This window comes from Trachymyrmex cornetzi, unplaced genomic scaffold (assembly GCF_001594075.2).
Source record: "Trachymyrmex cornetzi isolate Tcor2-1 unplaced genomic scaffold, Tcor1.1 scaffold43, whole genome shotgun sequence".
Taxonomy (NCBI): domain Eukaryota; kingdom Metazoa; phylum Arthropoda; class Insecta; order Hymenoptera; family Formicidae; genus Trachymyrmex; species Trachymyrmex cornetzi.
The window spans coordinates 49,592-67,203 of record NW_017299069.1 but is presented as its reverse complement, the minus strand read 5'-3'; the positions used below and the strand labels follow the sequence as shown (position 1 = coordinate 67,203).

The 17,612-nt window shown below is 42.8% G+C and overlaps 1 protein-coding gene across 4 annotated transcripts in view; it reads left to right on the top strand.

Moving 5' to 3' along the window:
• kis (chromodomain helicase DNA binding protein kismet) overlaps window positions 1-17,612 on the top strand; it is a 26,997-nt gene that overhangs the window by 5,731 nt on the left and 3,654 nt on the right. The window contains exons 2-19 of one of the 4 annotated variants that reach the window (XM_018512771.1): window positions 3,065-6,208; window positions 6,386-6,715; window positions 7,004-7,404; window positions 7,482-7,835; window positions 7,923-8,217; window positions 8,304-8,801; window positions 8,917-9,141; window positions 9,259-9,575; window positions 9,650-11,803; window positions 12,081-12,170; window positions 12,842-13,039; window positions 13,718-14,147; window positions 14,230-14,515; window positions 14,664-15,922; window positions 16,123-16,366; window positions 16,460-16,736; window positions 16,973-17,117; window positions 17,244-17,608. In XM_018512771.1, coding sequence (XP_018368273.1) covers window positions 3,173-6,208; window positions 6,386-6,715; window positions 7,004-7,404; window positions 7,482-7,835; window positions 7,923-8,217; window positions 8,304-8,801; window positions 8,917-9,141; window positions 9,259-9,575; window positions 9,650-11,803; window positions 12,081-12,170; window positions 12,842-13,039; window positions 13,718-14,147; window positions 14,230-14,515; window positions 14,664-15,922; window positions 16,123-16,366; window positions 16,460-16,736; window positions 16,973-17,117; window positions 17,244-17,608 — 10,904 coding nt within the window. In that variant the 5' untranslated portion in view covers window positions 3,065-3,172. Of the gene's footprint in view, window positions 1-3,064; window positions 6,209-6,385; window positions 6,716-7,003; window positions 7,405-7,481; window positions 7,836-7,922; window positions 8,218-8,303; window positions 8,802-8,916; window positions 9,142-9,258; window positions 9,576-9,649; window positions 11,804-12,080; window positions 12,171-12,841; window positions 13,040-13,717; window positions 14,148-14,229; window positions 14,516-14,663; window positions 15,923-16,122; window positions 16,367-16,459; window positions 16,737-16,972; window positions 17,118-17,243 lie in introns of those variants that run through there. The other 3 variants (XM_018512772.1, XM_018512774.1, XM_018512775.1) reach the window with 3 other exon arrangements.

Below are 17,612 nucleotides of genomic sequence, written 5' to 3'. Positions count from 1 at the left end.
TATGTATAAAGTATGATGTATGTAAGCGCGCGCGCGCTCGCGCGAACAAACGGACGGACGGACAGCAGACAGACAGACAGACAGACAGACAGACAGACGGATGGATGGATGGATGGCTGGCTGGATGGATGGACGGACGAGGGTGGTTTTCTGACGAAACGCCGCTGGTGGCGTGCAGCGGCGCGTCCTTAGCCGCGAGATACGCCACGAGACGATACGGTACGGGAGCGAAACGAATAAATACGGTGTTACTCCTCTCATCTGGCTGGCTCGGTCACTCGCTCCGCCGCCACCGCCGCTGCAAGAAAGTGCCACCGCTAAGAAAAAAAAAAAAGAGTACTTGATACTTGTGCGGGCAGAGACGGTGCGACGCGGAGTGACGCGCTGCCGCCCGATGTCGGCGAATATCGAGCGTCGCGGTGGCCGCGCGATAACGACGAATTCTCTCTCGCGCTGGCCCCGAACGGAAATCTCTCTCGCTCTCCCCCGCATCATTTCTATCCTCCTCTCCTTCTCTCTTCCGCGATAATGGCGTACTTTCCGTAGTCATCGGGCCTGTCGTTTTTCTTACTCGCTCCTTTTCTCTCCCTCTCTCCCCCCCCCCCCCCCTCTCTTTCCCTCTCTTTCCACCGTTCGTCGCCGTCATCATCGATGTGTCGACGACGCGAGTGACCCCGACGACGCTTCTCACGTGAGAGAGAGAGAGACTCTCGTTCTCGCCGCGACGCCGATTTCAACGTATGCCATAACCCCGCGACAAACCGCGGCATAGACTGGCATAGAGACAAGCGGCTTCCTATTTCACGGCTGTAAAGACGTGACGATGAGATACAGCCGAGCGTGAACTGCCGCGGTGAAAGAGAGAGAGAGAGAGAAAGAGAAAGTATATAGAATCTCTCCTTTTTTTCTTACCACCGTTCGTTCGTTCGTTCGATGCAGTTTCGACCGCTCGTTCGCTCATTCGTTCATTCGCTCGCTCGCTCGCATTCTCGCTCTCGCTCTCTTGTTCACTCGCGCACGCACACATCGAGTGAGTGTATTTTTGTTCGTTTTCCATCGAGACACGAGAACGTTCTCTTCTTTTCTCTCTCTCTCTCTATCTCTTTCTCTTTCTTTCCCCTGCTCCCCCACTGTCGCGCGTCGCGCTGTATTTGTCAGTGTGTATCAGGTTTATACGTTGCTCCAATTTTTTGTTTCATCTGTTTTATTCTTCTCCGTCCTTCCTTCGCTCTCCCCCTTCCGGCGTTCTCTTCTTCGTTTTATTCGACGTTGCCTATCGATCGGCGATATCGCGTCGATTTTCGTCAGTCCGATGGAACGTTTATTTTACGAGACGACAATGCCATATTGTTACACGCAAGGAAGCCGCGAGTATTGTTCGCTCGCGCCGGCGACCCCGCGGTCTGTCATAGTTTCGGTAAAAGTTGGACACCCCCTCCCTCCCTGCCGAGCTTGATAATATCTCTCTCTTCTCTCTTGAGTTTCTCGACACCTCGTGTCTTTCTACTTTAATTCCTTCGCTCCCGGAGGTGCTGCTCCACAATGAATTTTGTCGCTCGCTATCGTATAAAAAAATAATGACTCACTGAAAACATTCGCCGTGCATGGAGTGCCATTGACTGCGTTTATCAGAAAAAGTAGCCTTGCAGCTATTATAAAATTCTTCAACATGATCTTAGACATTTAGATCCAGTAAGGAACCTAAAGGCAGAACCAATCATGTTAAAGAATTTTACAACAGTTGCAAAGCTGCTTTTTCTGATGGCTGAACGCAGCCACTATATTGGCTCGCGTCGAAAATTTCCGCTGTACACTCTCTAAATTCTTTAGAGTGGAATCTCACTCTAAAGAGTGAAAATTGAGCTAGTCTTGAAAAAAAGTGGGTCAATTTTCTTGAATATCCGTTTATACCAGGTTTAACTTGTTCTTCTTTTTCTAATTCTTAGAACTAGAAAAAGACAAAGAGTCAGTTGAATCAAGATTAAAATTTAATTACATTGGTAGAGAAGAGAACAGGCATAAGAGTGAGATTTCACTGTTCAAAATGAGATTTACTCTAAAAGTTTTAGAGAGCATGTGTACGTGCAGTGAACGTGCACGCCGCGTGTCCGGACGATGATTCATTGTTAAACCATTAGACAAACTCAGATAGTTTACGGTCATTTTGCACAAATATGCGAATCACACAACACCGACAACGATCGCGTCGTGCCGTTTGTGCGCGCGACTTTACGCCGGAAAAAGAGGTAGCACTCCCGTGCGAAGTGCCGCTTCTCTCGCGTCTCACTTCGCGTCGTACAGCGCTTTTCATTTATATTCCTCTTGTCCGCGACGATTCTAATAATGCCCCTCTCGCTCCTCCCCTTCCTTCGCTTGCGCTCTTCCCTCTGAGAAACCTCGATATTTCATTCATGACTTTCATGGAAATTATTACTCGTTTCTATTGGGGTCTAATAGCACCGGGATACGCAAAAGCCGTAACGCAAAAACGTTTTTCTGTGAATATCTCGGTATGTCGAAACGATTCGATTGCGAAATATTTCACGAAAGATGGCAATTATCATGCCCCAATTACGGCATAATATATCGTCCTCGATGTTTTTATTTATGCGCCTTCCTTTACGTAGACATTTATTTTCTTCCCTTCTCGATTGATGTTCCTCGTGCTCTTGAACAAGTCTAGAATTGTTGTAGCTGTCTGTTGTTAGTACTCATGATACACACATATATATGTGTGTGTGTGTGTGTGTGTGTGTGTGTGTGTGTGTGTGTGTGTGTGTGTGTGTGTGTGTGTGTGTATGTGTGTATGTATGTATATATATATAATTGTAAGGTTTTGATATGAAAATATGGCCAGATGTTGCAAGCTGGATATATTCCGAGGGGGAAAAGTTATGGCGATTATGAGGAATTGAACCATAAGCGTATAGCTTTTCCCCTTTGGCGTATGTCGCTCCAACGAAGAGAGAGAATCAATAGAATTCTTATACCGTACTACATACATAAAAACTCGGAAACCTGCAAGAGTATCCAGAGTATGTAAAATTTTTTTCTATTGTTTCAGACAGCAAGAGCTTGGGTTTACTACCATGGGCACGTTACTGGCTATAAAAGAGATCGTACAATATTCTCCTAAGTCTGAAATGGGGACGAGGAGTCCTTCAGCGTAGACATGGACTACGATCTGTTTGGTGAAGATGTCAGTGGCTCGATGCTCGAGGCTCTTCCTGATCTCGGAGGGAACGATCACTTCGATCCTGCGCCTGCGAATAATTCCGTAGCGGTGTCCAGAGACGGTCTGAATTCCGGCCCTAATGGAGGAGGGAGTTACATTAGCCAATCTTATAACATTTCTCAAGAATCTCCAATACAAAAATTAACCTCATTCGGCGGATCTGAATTTGGTGGCTCGAATCAATTGCAAAATCCGTCGCAGCGCAGCATGTTTAACCAAAATCTCGGTACGTTCGATAATAGCGCCACACCTCAGCGTGCTATGGTGCCGGGCGCGTTTCAAAATCAGACTCGTAACATTGCACCGCAACAGCATAGGGGGCCTCATCCGGGTACCGGTGGTCAGTATCCTAGTTACAATGACAATATATACTCTATGGAGCAGCAACACTCGATGGCTAGAGCCAACATGAGTATAGATCCTAGCCAACAAGGTTGGCCGGGTAATGGAACTGGTTATCCACAGATGCAGAGGCATTACAATCAGATGGCTCCACAGCCTGCCACATACAGGCAACACATGCCACCACAGTATTCTCATCAGCAAGATCAAGCTGGTGTTATTAATCAAAAGATACAGCAGCAACAGCAGCAGCAACAACACTTTAGTCAACAAGGGATGATAGGCAACATGGGGGTTTTGCATCAATCGATGCAACCTGGCGCGACCGGTGGGGTCTATCAGCATATGGTTGGGCAGCAACAACATTACCAGCAAGGTAATTCGGTAGCGGCGATGTATCAGACGACTCCCGGTTATCCTGGTTTCGCTTCGGCGATTCATCAGCAACAGCAGGCTCAACAACCACCCCAGGCGAGAATGCCGCATCATCATCCGACGCATCAACCGCATCCGTCTCATCCTCAACAGTACCCTCAGCACACTCCTCAACATCCGAACACGCAACAACAACCGACGATGGATCCTCAATATCCCCATCATGCCACATCAATGTTTAATCAACCTCAACATTCAGCGCCGCCACAACAACAGTTCGGCACAGCACCGACTAAACACTCGACGAGTCCACAGTATCGCGCTGCGTTCCCACAGTTATCACCACAAATGTCGCCACGGCCACAAATGTCTCCGCGTCCACCGGCGGTGCAGCAGCAGATGTCACCGCGACCCATTATGTCGCCTGCCAAGCCCACCACGCTTTCGCCACATCCTCACGTTCAACTTCCACATCAACAAAGCAATCAGGCTAACGCGATGTCAGTGTCACCCTCGTGTCCGCCTACATCTATGCAAATGAATCCATCATCGCAACAACAGCAGACTACTCTGCAGGCTCTCGAACAGATGGTGATGCCGGGAGTCGCTGTGTCGAATTCCAGCGTTCCCACTCCGGATCAGTATAATCAGTTCCAAACACGTCCGCCAATGTCGCAGACACCGAATGTTCTGCCGCAGCAACCGACGGCGCAGAGTCCGATGCCAGGTCAAGTCACGGGGCCCAGAATGCCAATGCCCGCTCAGTGGCAATCACATCCACAACAACAGCCGCAACAATCGCAGATTAGGCCAAATATCGGCGTTACCGAGGAAAGAGGTGGCATAATAGAGCAGCCTCAGCAAGCGCCAATAGTATCCGAGCAGAGTACTCCGATGTTCCCCGTCGCTGGACCGGAGACTACTGTTCATAACGTTGTGGAAACGGCGACAACGACGAGCACAACGACAACGAGAGAACCGACGACGTCGACGGAGAACGTCGTGCAGAACCCGATCGAAACCCCGAAACAACCAGAACCCGAGCCTTCTTTGCATCAGAGCGCTCAGCAGACTCAGCAACCGGATGCAACCGCGCAACTCGGCCCACCGCAAGTGGACACATCGGCACAAAATAATTCGCAAAATAATTTATCTTTAGATCATACATCTACGGTAGGAAATATGCCTACACCGGCGAGTATATCTCCGATTGAAACGGTGCAGTCTCTTCCCGCGTCCAGCACAAGTGGCAATATGGAGTGCACAAATGTGACTACGTCATTACAACAGCAACAACAACAACAACAACAACAACCGGTTATTACACCGATTCAAAATCCCGTTTCTGGTATTGAGAATCCGAGTGTGTGTGAAGCGAAACCACAGGAACAAAATATAGAAGTACATCAGCCGCCATTGAGCAGTACAACGCAACAAGTCATGATACAGCAACAACCACAGCATACTCAGCAACAGCCTATCAATTGCCCTCCACAGCAGCCGATGCAACAGCCAGTACAACAATCGGTGCAACAACCAGTGCAACAGCTTCATATAACTCAGCCACAGGTAGTCCAGCCTCAGGCTACGATACCGCCTCCTCAACCTCAGTTGCAATCGTCACAACAATCTCAAATTAATCAATCGCAGCCTGTTCAAATAAATCAGCAATTGCAATCACAGCAGCAAATACCTCAACCGCAACCACCACCACAACAACAACAGCAACAGCAGCAAATTGCACCCACTCAACAATCGCAAATTCCTCAACCTCAACAACCCATATTGAGTCAAACACAGCCGGTGCAGTCTCAACAAATTCCACCAGCGCCTCAGCCACAACTGGGACAACCACAGCCACAGTTGGGACAAGCACAGCCTCAATTAGGACAACCACAGCCCCAACTAGGACAATCGCAAGCCCAGTTAGCGCAGCCACAGCCACAGTTAGCGCCGGTGGCTCAGCAGAGTCCGACTGTCGTTACACAACAGGCTCAATCAACGACGGCGACACCACCACAGACGCAACCACCCCATATGCAACCTCAGCAGGTCGGCATAATGCCACAGGGTGCGGCGCTGATGCAAACGCAGCCGATACAAAATCCGACATCTCAGATGCAGAACCAGAACGCTCAGGTGCCGTCTGGACATTTAAACGCACAACAAATACCCGCAGTCAGTCAGACTGCCGGTATGGTATTGCCGCCGCATCAAGCTGCGGTTCCCGTGCCAAATTCGCAAACACCACATCAGGTATTATCAAAATATTGTTAAAGAATATATCTCAACATAATAATTTTATTTAGAATATTCTGTGATATATTCTATGTCCTACGATAAAATATATATATTCGTGAAATATATATTTTACATAAATCAGTTGTGACAATATATATTTCTTATTGATATAATTAATTTTTTAAATAATAGTATCATCCTGGAGGCGACATGATCACTGGCAACACAATGCCGAACATGTATAGCATGCCGACTAATCCTACACAAACCCCAGTCGCAACTGCTGGTTTTGGCACGTCTTGTGCACCGCTTACGCATCATCAAGAACGAGCCGCATTGCAACAGCAGTTACAGGAATTGTACTGCATGCCACCGGCTCCAGAAAATCAAGAAAAGGTTGTCGCCTTGCAGGAGAAATTGCAGGCGTTACAGCAACACGAAACGAATGATCAATGTAATGGTGGTCCACAATGTATACTACAAACACCGATGTTTACAGCTGCTGTAGTTGATAGTCCACAGGTAAAGTATAATTTCTTTGTTATACGATGAATATAATTTATGTTTAAAAGAAATATTTTATTTGAGAATATCTGAAATTAACTAACTTTTCTAATGCCAATTGAAAAATCAACATTACTGTTAGTCTAACTCAACTACATGAAGAATACTTGTATATAATTGATATTTGGGACCCTACATAGCAAACAGAGATTTAAATGATTTTTTTTTCTTTATAATTTTTACTTCTGTTTATATTGTATCTTATCTTTGAAAAAAAAATTATCTATTAAATATTATTGAAAATAGGTTTCCAGTACTACTGGACGTGGTCGTAGTAAAGGTACGCCTCGAGCAAAGAAAAGTCGTAAAAAAGCCGATAAAGAGGCATCTGCACCTACCACTGCCACTCAGCAACCCGAGCAACCTTTGTCGGACAATAAAGTCACTCCAGGTGATAGCAGCAATGTAGTAGACAGTGCTGCAGATTCGGAAGATATTAAGCCATCTTCTGGAGATATGGAAGAAGAATGGAATAAAGGCAGAAAGTCCCGATCGCCTCGAAAACCACGCAAGCCGAAGGAACCTAAAGAACCCAAAGAGCCGAAACCTAAGAAGGAACCAAAACCACCCAAGGAACCGAAATCACCGAAAGTGGCGAGAAAGAGAAATAAGGATAAAGACAAAGATTCAACAAAGCGTAACAGAAAGTAAGTATGATATCTAGAAACGGACATATTTACTCGTGTATTATAAACTAGCGTTATATTTACTAATACTCTTATAGAAAAACTAATCAATCTGAGTCCGCTGATGATGAAGTTGTACGCGAAAACGAAGAAACTGCCGTTTCGGATTCTAGTGCTGTTAAGGATGCCGAGACAAAGGTCTGTGAATCATCCATACAGGGTGATCAGGAACAAGTGGATTCTTCCACCAATGAACCTATGTTATCCGAAATAAAGGAAGAAGGCAAAGAGAAAACAGGGACAGAAGATGCTACAGAGGAGGATAAAAAAGATGAAAACTCAGAAGCGACTACTGCAACTGCTGAAAATACGACTAGTAAAAAGAAATCTGCTGCTAGGAAACGATCTAATACTGGCAAGTCGTCCGGGGGGAAAAGTTCCAGAAGTTCTAAGTAAGTAATAACTATTTTATTAATCAATAATGTTTGATAACGAATACCATATGTAATGACTATAAAATTTTATCATTTTTTTTATAGAAAACGCAAGAGTCGCATTGCCCCTGATTCTGATGGCGAGGAACTAGCGGCAACACCTCCGCCATCACCGGAAGCTGGTGATGATGTGAATAAGCGGCGATCCGCGAGAAACACTCATCGCAAGAAGTATGTAGATGATGTAATGTTGCGGTTCTCTGATGATGATGTTCCTATGCAAGAAGCTCAAGTGTCGAAAAAAGTGGAGGGTGCAAATACTTCAAAGCCTGCTGCCACCAAAAAAGAGGGTGGTGAGGGCGGCGAAGTCGGGCCTAACAAACCCAACTTTGTATACATTGTACGTATCTTTCGAATTGTTAACTGCTTTTGTAAAGATTGTTATGACAATCGCCATAATTTTAATTGTACTGGTCTGTTTTATAGAACACTACAGATGAAGACTCTATGGTTGTGCAACATATTTTATGCTCTCGAATGGGAAAGAGAGAAGTTAAGCCCGTGGTACCCAAAGTAGAACCGCCTGTAGAAAAGAATGAAAACGCGGATAAAGAAGAATCTGACAACAAAGACGCGACATCTGATGATTCTGTGAAAAAAGAAGGTACGGAAAATACCGAGAAAGAAGCGAAGACTGAGGCCAAAGACGAGGAAAAAAATGAAACTGATAGCGTAAAAAAGGAAGATGCAAAGAAAGCGGAAGAATCTTCCTCGGATTCGAAACCAGTCGAGACTACCGCTGTTGTCGAGACGAAGCCACAGTTCGTCGAAGTCGAAGAATATTTCGTTAAATATCGGACTTTTTCCTATTTGCATTGCGAATGGAGAACGGAAGAGGAAATGTACAAAGGCGATAAGCGTATCCAAGCTAAATTAAAAAGATTTAAGCAGAAGCAACAACAAAACACCAACATTTTCGAAAATGTACTTTTGACGTTTGTTATTTTAACTTATGAATATGATATATTGATGATTGCATATTAAAAATTAACATTAAAAATAATTTAAAACCCATTTTATGAAAACCTTTCTTTCTTAGACCGAAGATGATCCCTTCAATCCAGATTTTGTCGAAGTTGATCGAGTTTTAGATGAAGCAACTCACAATGATCCAACTACTGGAGAAACAGTCAGACATTTTTTGGTTAAATGGCGATCTCTGCAGTATGAGGACTCTACCTGGGAATTAGAAGAAGATGTTGATCCTGAAAAAATAGCTCAGTTTGCGAAATTTAATAAGGTGCCACCAAAGGAACAATGGAAGGTATATATTAAAATTTGTATATATATATATATTTTACAAAATTTAAAATTAAATATGCAAATTTAATGTTTTACTTATCTTTTATACACATTCATGTATATATTCTTGTTATTCCAGCCGAAGAAAAAGCCCAATGCTGCAGCCTGGGTGAAACTGGAAGAATCACCAGTTTACAAGAGCAATAACATTTTACGACCTTATCAATTGGAAGGATTGAATTGGCTGCTATTTTCATGGTACAATGGACACAATTGCATTCTCGCTGATGAGATGGGCTTGGGAAAGACGATTCAGTCTCTGACATTCGTAGACGCGGTCTACAAATACGGAATTCGCGGACCATTCTTGATTATAGCTCCGTTGTCGACCATCCCAAATTGGCAGCGAGAATTTGAAAGCTGGACTGATATGAATGTCGTAGTATATCATGGATCGTAAGTATATTAATGCAATTTTATCTATATGCAGAAACAAACTGAATTGTCACTGTTATAAATTTAAATTATAGTGCGTCAAGTCGTACCATGCTACAAGAATTTGAAGTTTATTACAAGAACGATAAGGGACAGCAAATCAAAGATTTAGTAAAATTCAACGTGTTGATAACAACGTTTGAGATCATTATAACGGACTTTAATGAACTACGTGGATACAATTGGAGACTCTGCGTTATAGACGAAGCTCACCGATTAAAGAACCGAAATTGTAAGCTCCTCGAAGGCCTCAGACAATTGAATCTGGAGCACAGAGTACTTTTGTCAGGCACACCGTTGCAAAATAACGTCAACGAACTGTTTTCCTTGTTGAATTTCCTCGAACCGCAGCAGTTTGCAAGTAACGAAGCATTCCTGAAGGAATTTGGTAACCTAAGTAGCGAAGGCGAAGTGCAAAAGCTGCAACTTCTCTTGAAACCGATGATGCTACGTCGCTTAAAGGAAGACGTTGAGAAATCATTAGCACCAAAGGAGGAAACTGTTGTCGAGGTGGAATTGACTAATATACAAAAGAAGTATTACCGCGGAATTCTTGAGAGAAATTTCTCGTTTCTTGCTAAGGGCACCACTTCGGCCAATATTCCGAATCTCATGAACACAATGATGGAATTGAGAAAGTGTTGTATCCATCCATTCCTGCTGAATGGCGCCGAGGATCAGATACAACTAGATTACAAGACCGGCGAGAAAGAAGATTCCGAGGCGTATTATCACGCTCTGGTGAACAGCTCCGGAAAGATGGTTCTGATCGACAAGTTACTGCCGAAACTGAAAGCCAGTGGTCATCGAGTCTTGATATTTAGCCAAATGGTAAAGTGTCTGGATCTGCTTGAAGACTATCTGCTGTATAAAAAGTATCCATATGAAAGAATTGACGGTAGAATTCGCGGAAATCTGCGACAGGCCGCCATTGATCGTTACAGCAAACCAGACTCGGATCGGTTCGTCTTCTTGCTCTGTACGAAAGCAGGTGGACTCGGCATTAATTTAACTGCGGCCGACACTGTCATTATTTATGATAGTGACTGGAATCCACAGAATGATTTACAGGCGCAAGCTCGGTGTCATCGAATTGGGCAGCAAAAAATGGTCAAGGTATACCGTTTGCTCTGCCGTAATACGTATGAACGTGAGATGTTTGACAAGGCATCTCTAAAATTGGGACTTGATAAAGCGATCCTGCAATCCATGAATACTAGCCAAGGCGGTAAAGATCCCAGCAATAAACAATTGACAAAGAAGGAAATCGAAGATCTACTGAAAAAAGGTGCTTATGGTGCTATTATGGATGATGACAATGCTGGCGACAAGTTCTGCGAGGAAGATATTGAGCAGATTCTTGAACGAAGAACTCAGATTATTACCATAGAAGCAGAAAAAGGCTCGACATTCTCGAAAGCGAGTTTCGCATGCTCATCGAATCGGTCAGACATTAATATAGATGACCCCGACTTTTGGAAGAAATGGGCGAAGAAAGCGGAGATTGATACCACGGAAAAGAAGGAGGAGGATGAGCTAGTGATATCCGAGCCTCGGCGAAGGACACAAATTAAGCGTTATGGTCATGACGAATCAGTGGTTGACATGTCTGAATTGGACAGCTCAGACGAGAACAGCGATGATGACGCGATCGGCTTGTCTGGCAGAAGTAAGAAGCGACGCGACAAGTTCGGCAAAAAGACACGCAAGTTCTACGATGAATACGTGCCACGCGAAGGCGAGGTAGTATACGGCAGTTGGGCGCGCAGCGAATGTTTCAAGGTCGAGCGTGGACTGCTGACGTTTGGCTGGGGACGCTGGGAAGAAATTCTGCAGCATAGCCAGTTTCGTCGCGGTTGGCGTGAAGTCGACGTTGAGGATTGCGCTCGCGTCATTCTGCTCTATTGCCTGCGCTATTATCGCGGCGATGAAAAGATTCGTAGTTTTATCTGGGATCTTATCACGCCCATTGAGAACGGTGAGAAGGTAAAGTGCGTGTCGGTGAACACTAGCAGCAGAAACAGTCGGCAGAAGAAGAAGAGCCGTGTCCGAGAGGGCAGAGAGACCCGGGGATCGGTCATCAATGGCGGACCGAGTGACCCCAATCATTGGAGCAACGCGGAAAAATTCGATGGAGACATCTTTCTTGAGAGCAACTATAGAAAGCATCTCGGTCGACATGCTAATAAGTAAATATACACAAAATTATAAATTGTGAGGAGTTTGAATGTTAGAGAGGAAGCATAAGTCATCTTAAATTTTCTTCTAAATTACAATGTTATGGACGTTTATAAGTAATATTTGTTTTTTTTTTTGCGTTTTTATTTTTGTTGATTATTATAAATCCCCAACATTTGTCATTTTTTAAATTAAAATTATTGGATGCAGTAACAGTTATTTATTTAATTTCTCAATTTTTATTCATTCTTATTCAGAGAATTTGATTTATTGTTTTTTATCTTACAGAGTATTGTTGCGTGTACGAATGCTGTATTATATCAAACACGAGATTATTGGCGACTTAGTCCAGCATATCAATGACGGCGTTCATGTCAGGTGAGTCCACATCATTCTTCTCCTCTCACGCTTTTTCGTACCATAGACTACCATCTATCACAGATTCGTGTATACTCACATATGTGCTTACCACGGAGCTTAGCATAGTTGCATGTGCGATGTATTTGTTGATATCCTGGGAGCTATACCTGTATGAGGAATGCTCATAGAGCCCGGATCAAGTTGGTCCATGTAGCTCTGCAGAACGACTACCAATTCGTTTTTTACCCTACGCTACTAATATAAAATCGTTTTTTCCCCATCCTGTATGCACGTATCAATACGTTAACATATACACGTGCGCTCGCGAATCGCTACGAGAGAGAGACACTTGGTAAAACTGTCGCGAGGATGATCGAATTTCTGCAACAGAGTGGTAAGCCATAAGACTTGTTGCTAAGCAGTGCACTGTAATCGAAGGGAGATAATCGGAAACGTGTGATTTTAAAATCTCAAAGAGGGATGGGGGATCCGGATATTTTGTGTGTCGTATTATATTTCTGAAATTTTTATACAGAAAAAAATCCCGTGTTATTGCGAAGGGAAATCTCCCTTGAAATCCCTTTATATAAATTTGTTAATTAAAATTTCCCTTTATAAATTAATGAACACGCGCTGATATCGGCACGTAAGCAAATTGGCAAACTTTGTAAAACGAAACCGCCCTGCAGTGCGTTGCCGCTAGACCTTCCACAGTTGACGGACCGACCGGCGAAATGGTGGGACTCGACAGCAGATAAATCCTTAATAGTCGGCTGCTACAAACACGGCTATGAGAATTACGACCAGATGAGGACTGACCCCGCGCTTTCTTTCATTACAAGCTGTCCTCCCCCTTTCCAGAACTCTCAGAACAAGAGTACCACCGAGTGAGTACCTTAGTCATTTTTTTCTTTATTCGTTATTTGTTCATCTCTCTCTTTCTTTTATCTTCTTTATGCCCTGCCTAACTGTCCTAACACTTATGCCGCTTGCACCGCTTTCTATATATATATATATATATACATATATATACGCTTGTACGGTCATAGCTTTTATTTTCAGCAATAGAATGGCGTATATAATGTTCACTTTAGCCTCATTCTTTAACTTTTGAATCTTCTTTGCGAAATATTATCGACCAGTGAATGCTGTGCACAAACAGCAAAAATTAGGAAGGAACAGAATTTGTTTGTATCTACTACATTTTGAGAATATGGCGTCGTTCTTTTGCTTTCAGACTCTTCTCTGTCAAAGATATTTTATCACATATATGAAAAAGCTGCGCGCATTAAAATAGATCATCTAACTTCGCTGCCTTTCTATTTATAGTTGACGTTACGAAACATCAAGAGAGGAAACGATAAATTAAATCAATAGATACCATTCTCTTTTTTTCTAGTTCTCTTCATTCTACGGAATAAAACTTGGACAGGAATATCGTGTAAAATAATTTCAAAGTTTATTACATACGTATATGCGCGACAAACGAGTATCTTGTTTGTTTTATTCAAAAGAAAAAAAAACGTTTGATATTATCCTTATCCTGCTATTTTCCAAAATTTCAGCAGTAGCAGTAGAGACGACAACAGTCTGGAGAACGATATGGAGGATGGTGAATCTCCTGGAATGACAAAAGATTCGAAAGATTCTGACAAGTTTAGTCGAGAAACACCAGCAGATTCCCCTGCCATCTCGAGTAAGGCGGACACGCCAATACCAGAGGCTAGTGGCAGCCACGACGGAAATGACGGTCTTATCACAGATGACGAAAAGTCATCTTGGCCTGCTGTGGTAGAGCTTAATACACGACTGCGTCGCATGATATCTTCCTTTCAGCGAAATGTTAATAAGAAAGAGGATGTTAAAGTTATTCCAAAACCTGGAAAGATGGGAATGGACAGCGAGACCACTCCCATAAATCATACCGGCATGATGCATGAACCACTTTCGAATATGCAAGGATGGGATTTGCAGCAATTAGCAATGTATCTTTTGGTTAGTATATAAGATCATTTTGTTGTACATTTAAAAAAAAAGTCCATTACATTATTTGAGGTGTCTTACGTTATATTTACAGAAGATGGAGAAAAAAGAAAAAATGGAGGCCATAGTGAAAGAGCGAGAACGTACTCGATTCGAGGAACAAAAGGCGAAGTGGACCCGCCGTGAAGAAAGCGAGTTCCTACGGGTGGTGTCTACGTATGGCGTTAATTATGATAGGAAAAAGGCCCAGTATGACTGGACCAAATTCAAAAGTATCGCTCGATTTGACAAGAAAACAGACAACGATCTCACAGACTACTATATGTCGTTCAGAGCAATGTGCAAAAAAGTTTGCAACGCGAAACTGAATGAAGAGGAAGGTGCGTCCTTTCTAATTTTTTTTTTAAATTAATATATTCAATTTTATTAATTTTTATTTATACAATACTAATTATATAATTGGTATTTATATAATTGAATATATTTTTTTTGTTCTGCGTAAAGTATTTTACTTAGTTGACGTTGCAGATTTTACAGATGTTCCAGTGGATCAGCTGAGTCCTGCCAAAGCGAGACAAATACTCGATCGTGTTGATCTTCTGAGCAAAATCCGCGAGGAAATCCTGTCGCATCCGCATCTCGAGGAACGGCTCTCGTTGTGTCAACCATCGGGAGATACGCCGGATTGGTGGCAGGCAGGGAAACATGACAAGGAATTGTTACTCGGAGCAGCGAAGCATGGTCTCGGGCGTACCGATATAACTATACTAAACGACCCGGACTTTTCGTTTCACAAGCTTCTTACGACGAGAGGAATGTATGCAAGCACGCAGACTCCTAAAGTAATAGATAAGTCCGAAAAAGCGATAAAGATCGAGAATAGAGAAGATATTTTGAAGTTTGACAAGGACGAGATACTTGTGAAACTGGAGAAAGGCGAGGGAACTTTAAAGATTGAAAAAGTTGGAGCGAAAAAGGACAAAGACCAAAGTACTTCCGATAAGAAACCCGAGAATGTGGACTCTGAGAAAAGCCAAGTGGAATTGACTATCGTCAAAACAGAGGCTAAACCCGAAGAAAAATCTATCGGTAGTTCGTTGACGATCACCACCGTCGCGAGAACATCGGACGTGGAAAACGTCGCTGTAAAGAACGAGGAAAAGAACGAGCTAGCGATAGAGCCAATTAAATGCGACAGCACCAAAGCTAATCAGACAGGCACTGCCAAGTTGACCGATGAAAAGGTCACGAATGAAGCTAGTTCGGACAATGCGGAGAGTTCTGCTGTTGTAGAACTTGAGAAAGAGGATAATGTACAAGAAAAAGATATTAAACACGAAGCCGAATCCGCTGAGAAATCAGATGAGTCACAAGCGCAAGAAATTGTAATGGAAACAACCGAGAAAAATGAAACAGAAATTAAGGAGAAGATCGAGGATGTTGAGAAGAGCACTGAAACTATCGAGCCCGTTGTCGAAGATGATAATAACAAAAGCGCAAAACCAGATAATCCACCGATGAAGGAAGAGATCGAGACGCAAGAAGCAAAAAATTCGGACGTTACTAAAGAAAAGGCGAAGGTTCCGCAAATTGATGATAAGTGCAGCGTCCAGGCTGCAGAATTGAAAGCAATGTTCCCAGATTTAGAGGTGATACAACCACTGTCACGGTTAACGCAGATCGATACATTTGTTTTACGAGATAAGCCGGCGGATTACAGTAACGAGCCTACAGTGATGCAACTCCTGGCACATGGCTGCACTAATACATCTATAAAGTGGCCGAAGGTAAACTTTTTTAAATTTTTGATAAGCTTTTATTTACGCACATAATATGAAAAATTTAATATGAAAAATATTTTATTAGATATTTAAAAAAAGGAAATTTAGTGTACATTTTAATTTATACACTATATATAGGCTCATTATTATTTTATTATATGTATCTCGAATTCTATTATACTTATTGATTCGCCTTTACTTTTTAGGAGCACGCGATCGAAGCTCGTTTAATGCACATCGTGCACGCGATAGAACACAAAGAGTGGCCGGTGTCGGTGAACTTTAGTGCCGGCGAGGAGTTGGAGCTTGCGCAAAACGAAAAGGAATGTTCGGAAGTGATAACAATCACCACGGACCACGGAGTGTCTAGATCTATAGTAAGCGGAAACAACATCTCCGCTTCGAAGAAACGCAAAAGGCATATTGCCATAGATGTAGAGACCGAGCGAGGTAATTAAAAGCATTTTTATACTAATAATACAATCACACGTTTGTCATAACTGAGCATATTTATTGTGTATGATTATTTATTTCATTTTACAGCTAAGCTTCATGCGCTTCTCAATAGCAGTCACTTAAGTACGCCATCACCCGCGCCCCTCAGCAAACCAGTTGTTCTCTCTGGTTCGACCACCTGGGAGATCAATGATGAATCCCAGTCCGAAGAATCACGACGCTCTACGCCGGTCCAGCCACCGCCAGCACATCAACAAACGCGAACACCGAATATACCCTTTGACTTAAAATACACCGTTCCAGGGAAAACGACCGTTATACCTGGGACATCGAGCACTTTGACGCCTATCGATCTATCCGCTGGGTAAGATATTCGATAAAATATCTAATAATGTAATTAATATAATGTTATGAATATCTTTAAGGTATTTCATAATCAGTTCTTATATTCAAGATTGTCTTAAGTTCTGTCTTGAGGTGTTACGAACCAATCAGAGAGCCACATTAGCATCTTAAGACATTACTTAAGATGGTCTTGAAATAAGAATCAACTATGAATACCAGCCTTTGAAAATATTTTAATGATTATATTTATTTCAGATATCCTAAATCAAGCTCTGATAGTAACAAGGACATTATGAATGAAGTTCAAGACTTCTCCATGCCGAACAAAAATAAACAAGTCAGTAGCAATAAAGGGAAATTGGACAGTATGCTTGATAAGCTCATGAAAAGAAAATCTTGCGTGAGTACATTTTTAAGTACTACTAAGTTTCTAATTATATATATATATATATATAATAAATATATATTTATATATATTTATTTATGTATATATATTCTGTTTAATGTCTAATTTATCTCTTAACAGCCGACAGAGGAACCGGTAGTCGGAAAAGAGAAGAAGCGCAGGAAATTGGATGAAATAGTATTGGGGTTGAGCGCCGCAAAGGAACAACAAAGCGGTCATTATCTCGAGCACAGCAAAAAGAGTACAATTACACCTAACGTGACCGTGACTCCGACATCGGCACCGATCGGTCTTCCCAATCCTCCGACAAGTGCTCAAAAACCGTTCTCCATTACTGTTACATCAATTCCGTCTTCTCGAGCTTCGAGTTCTTCTACGTCCGTTTTACCGCCACCGTCGTTGCACTCGCACAAAGATACCTTCTCCGCTTTGCTGGCTCAGGCCGAGCAACAGAATCGTGAATTGAAAAAACAGCAGCAACAACAGCAG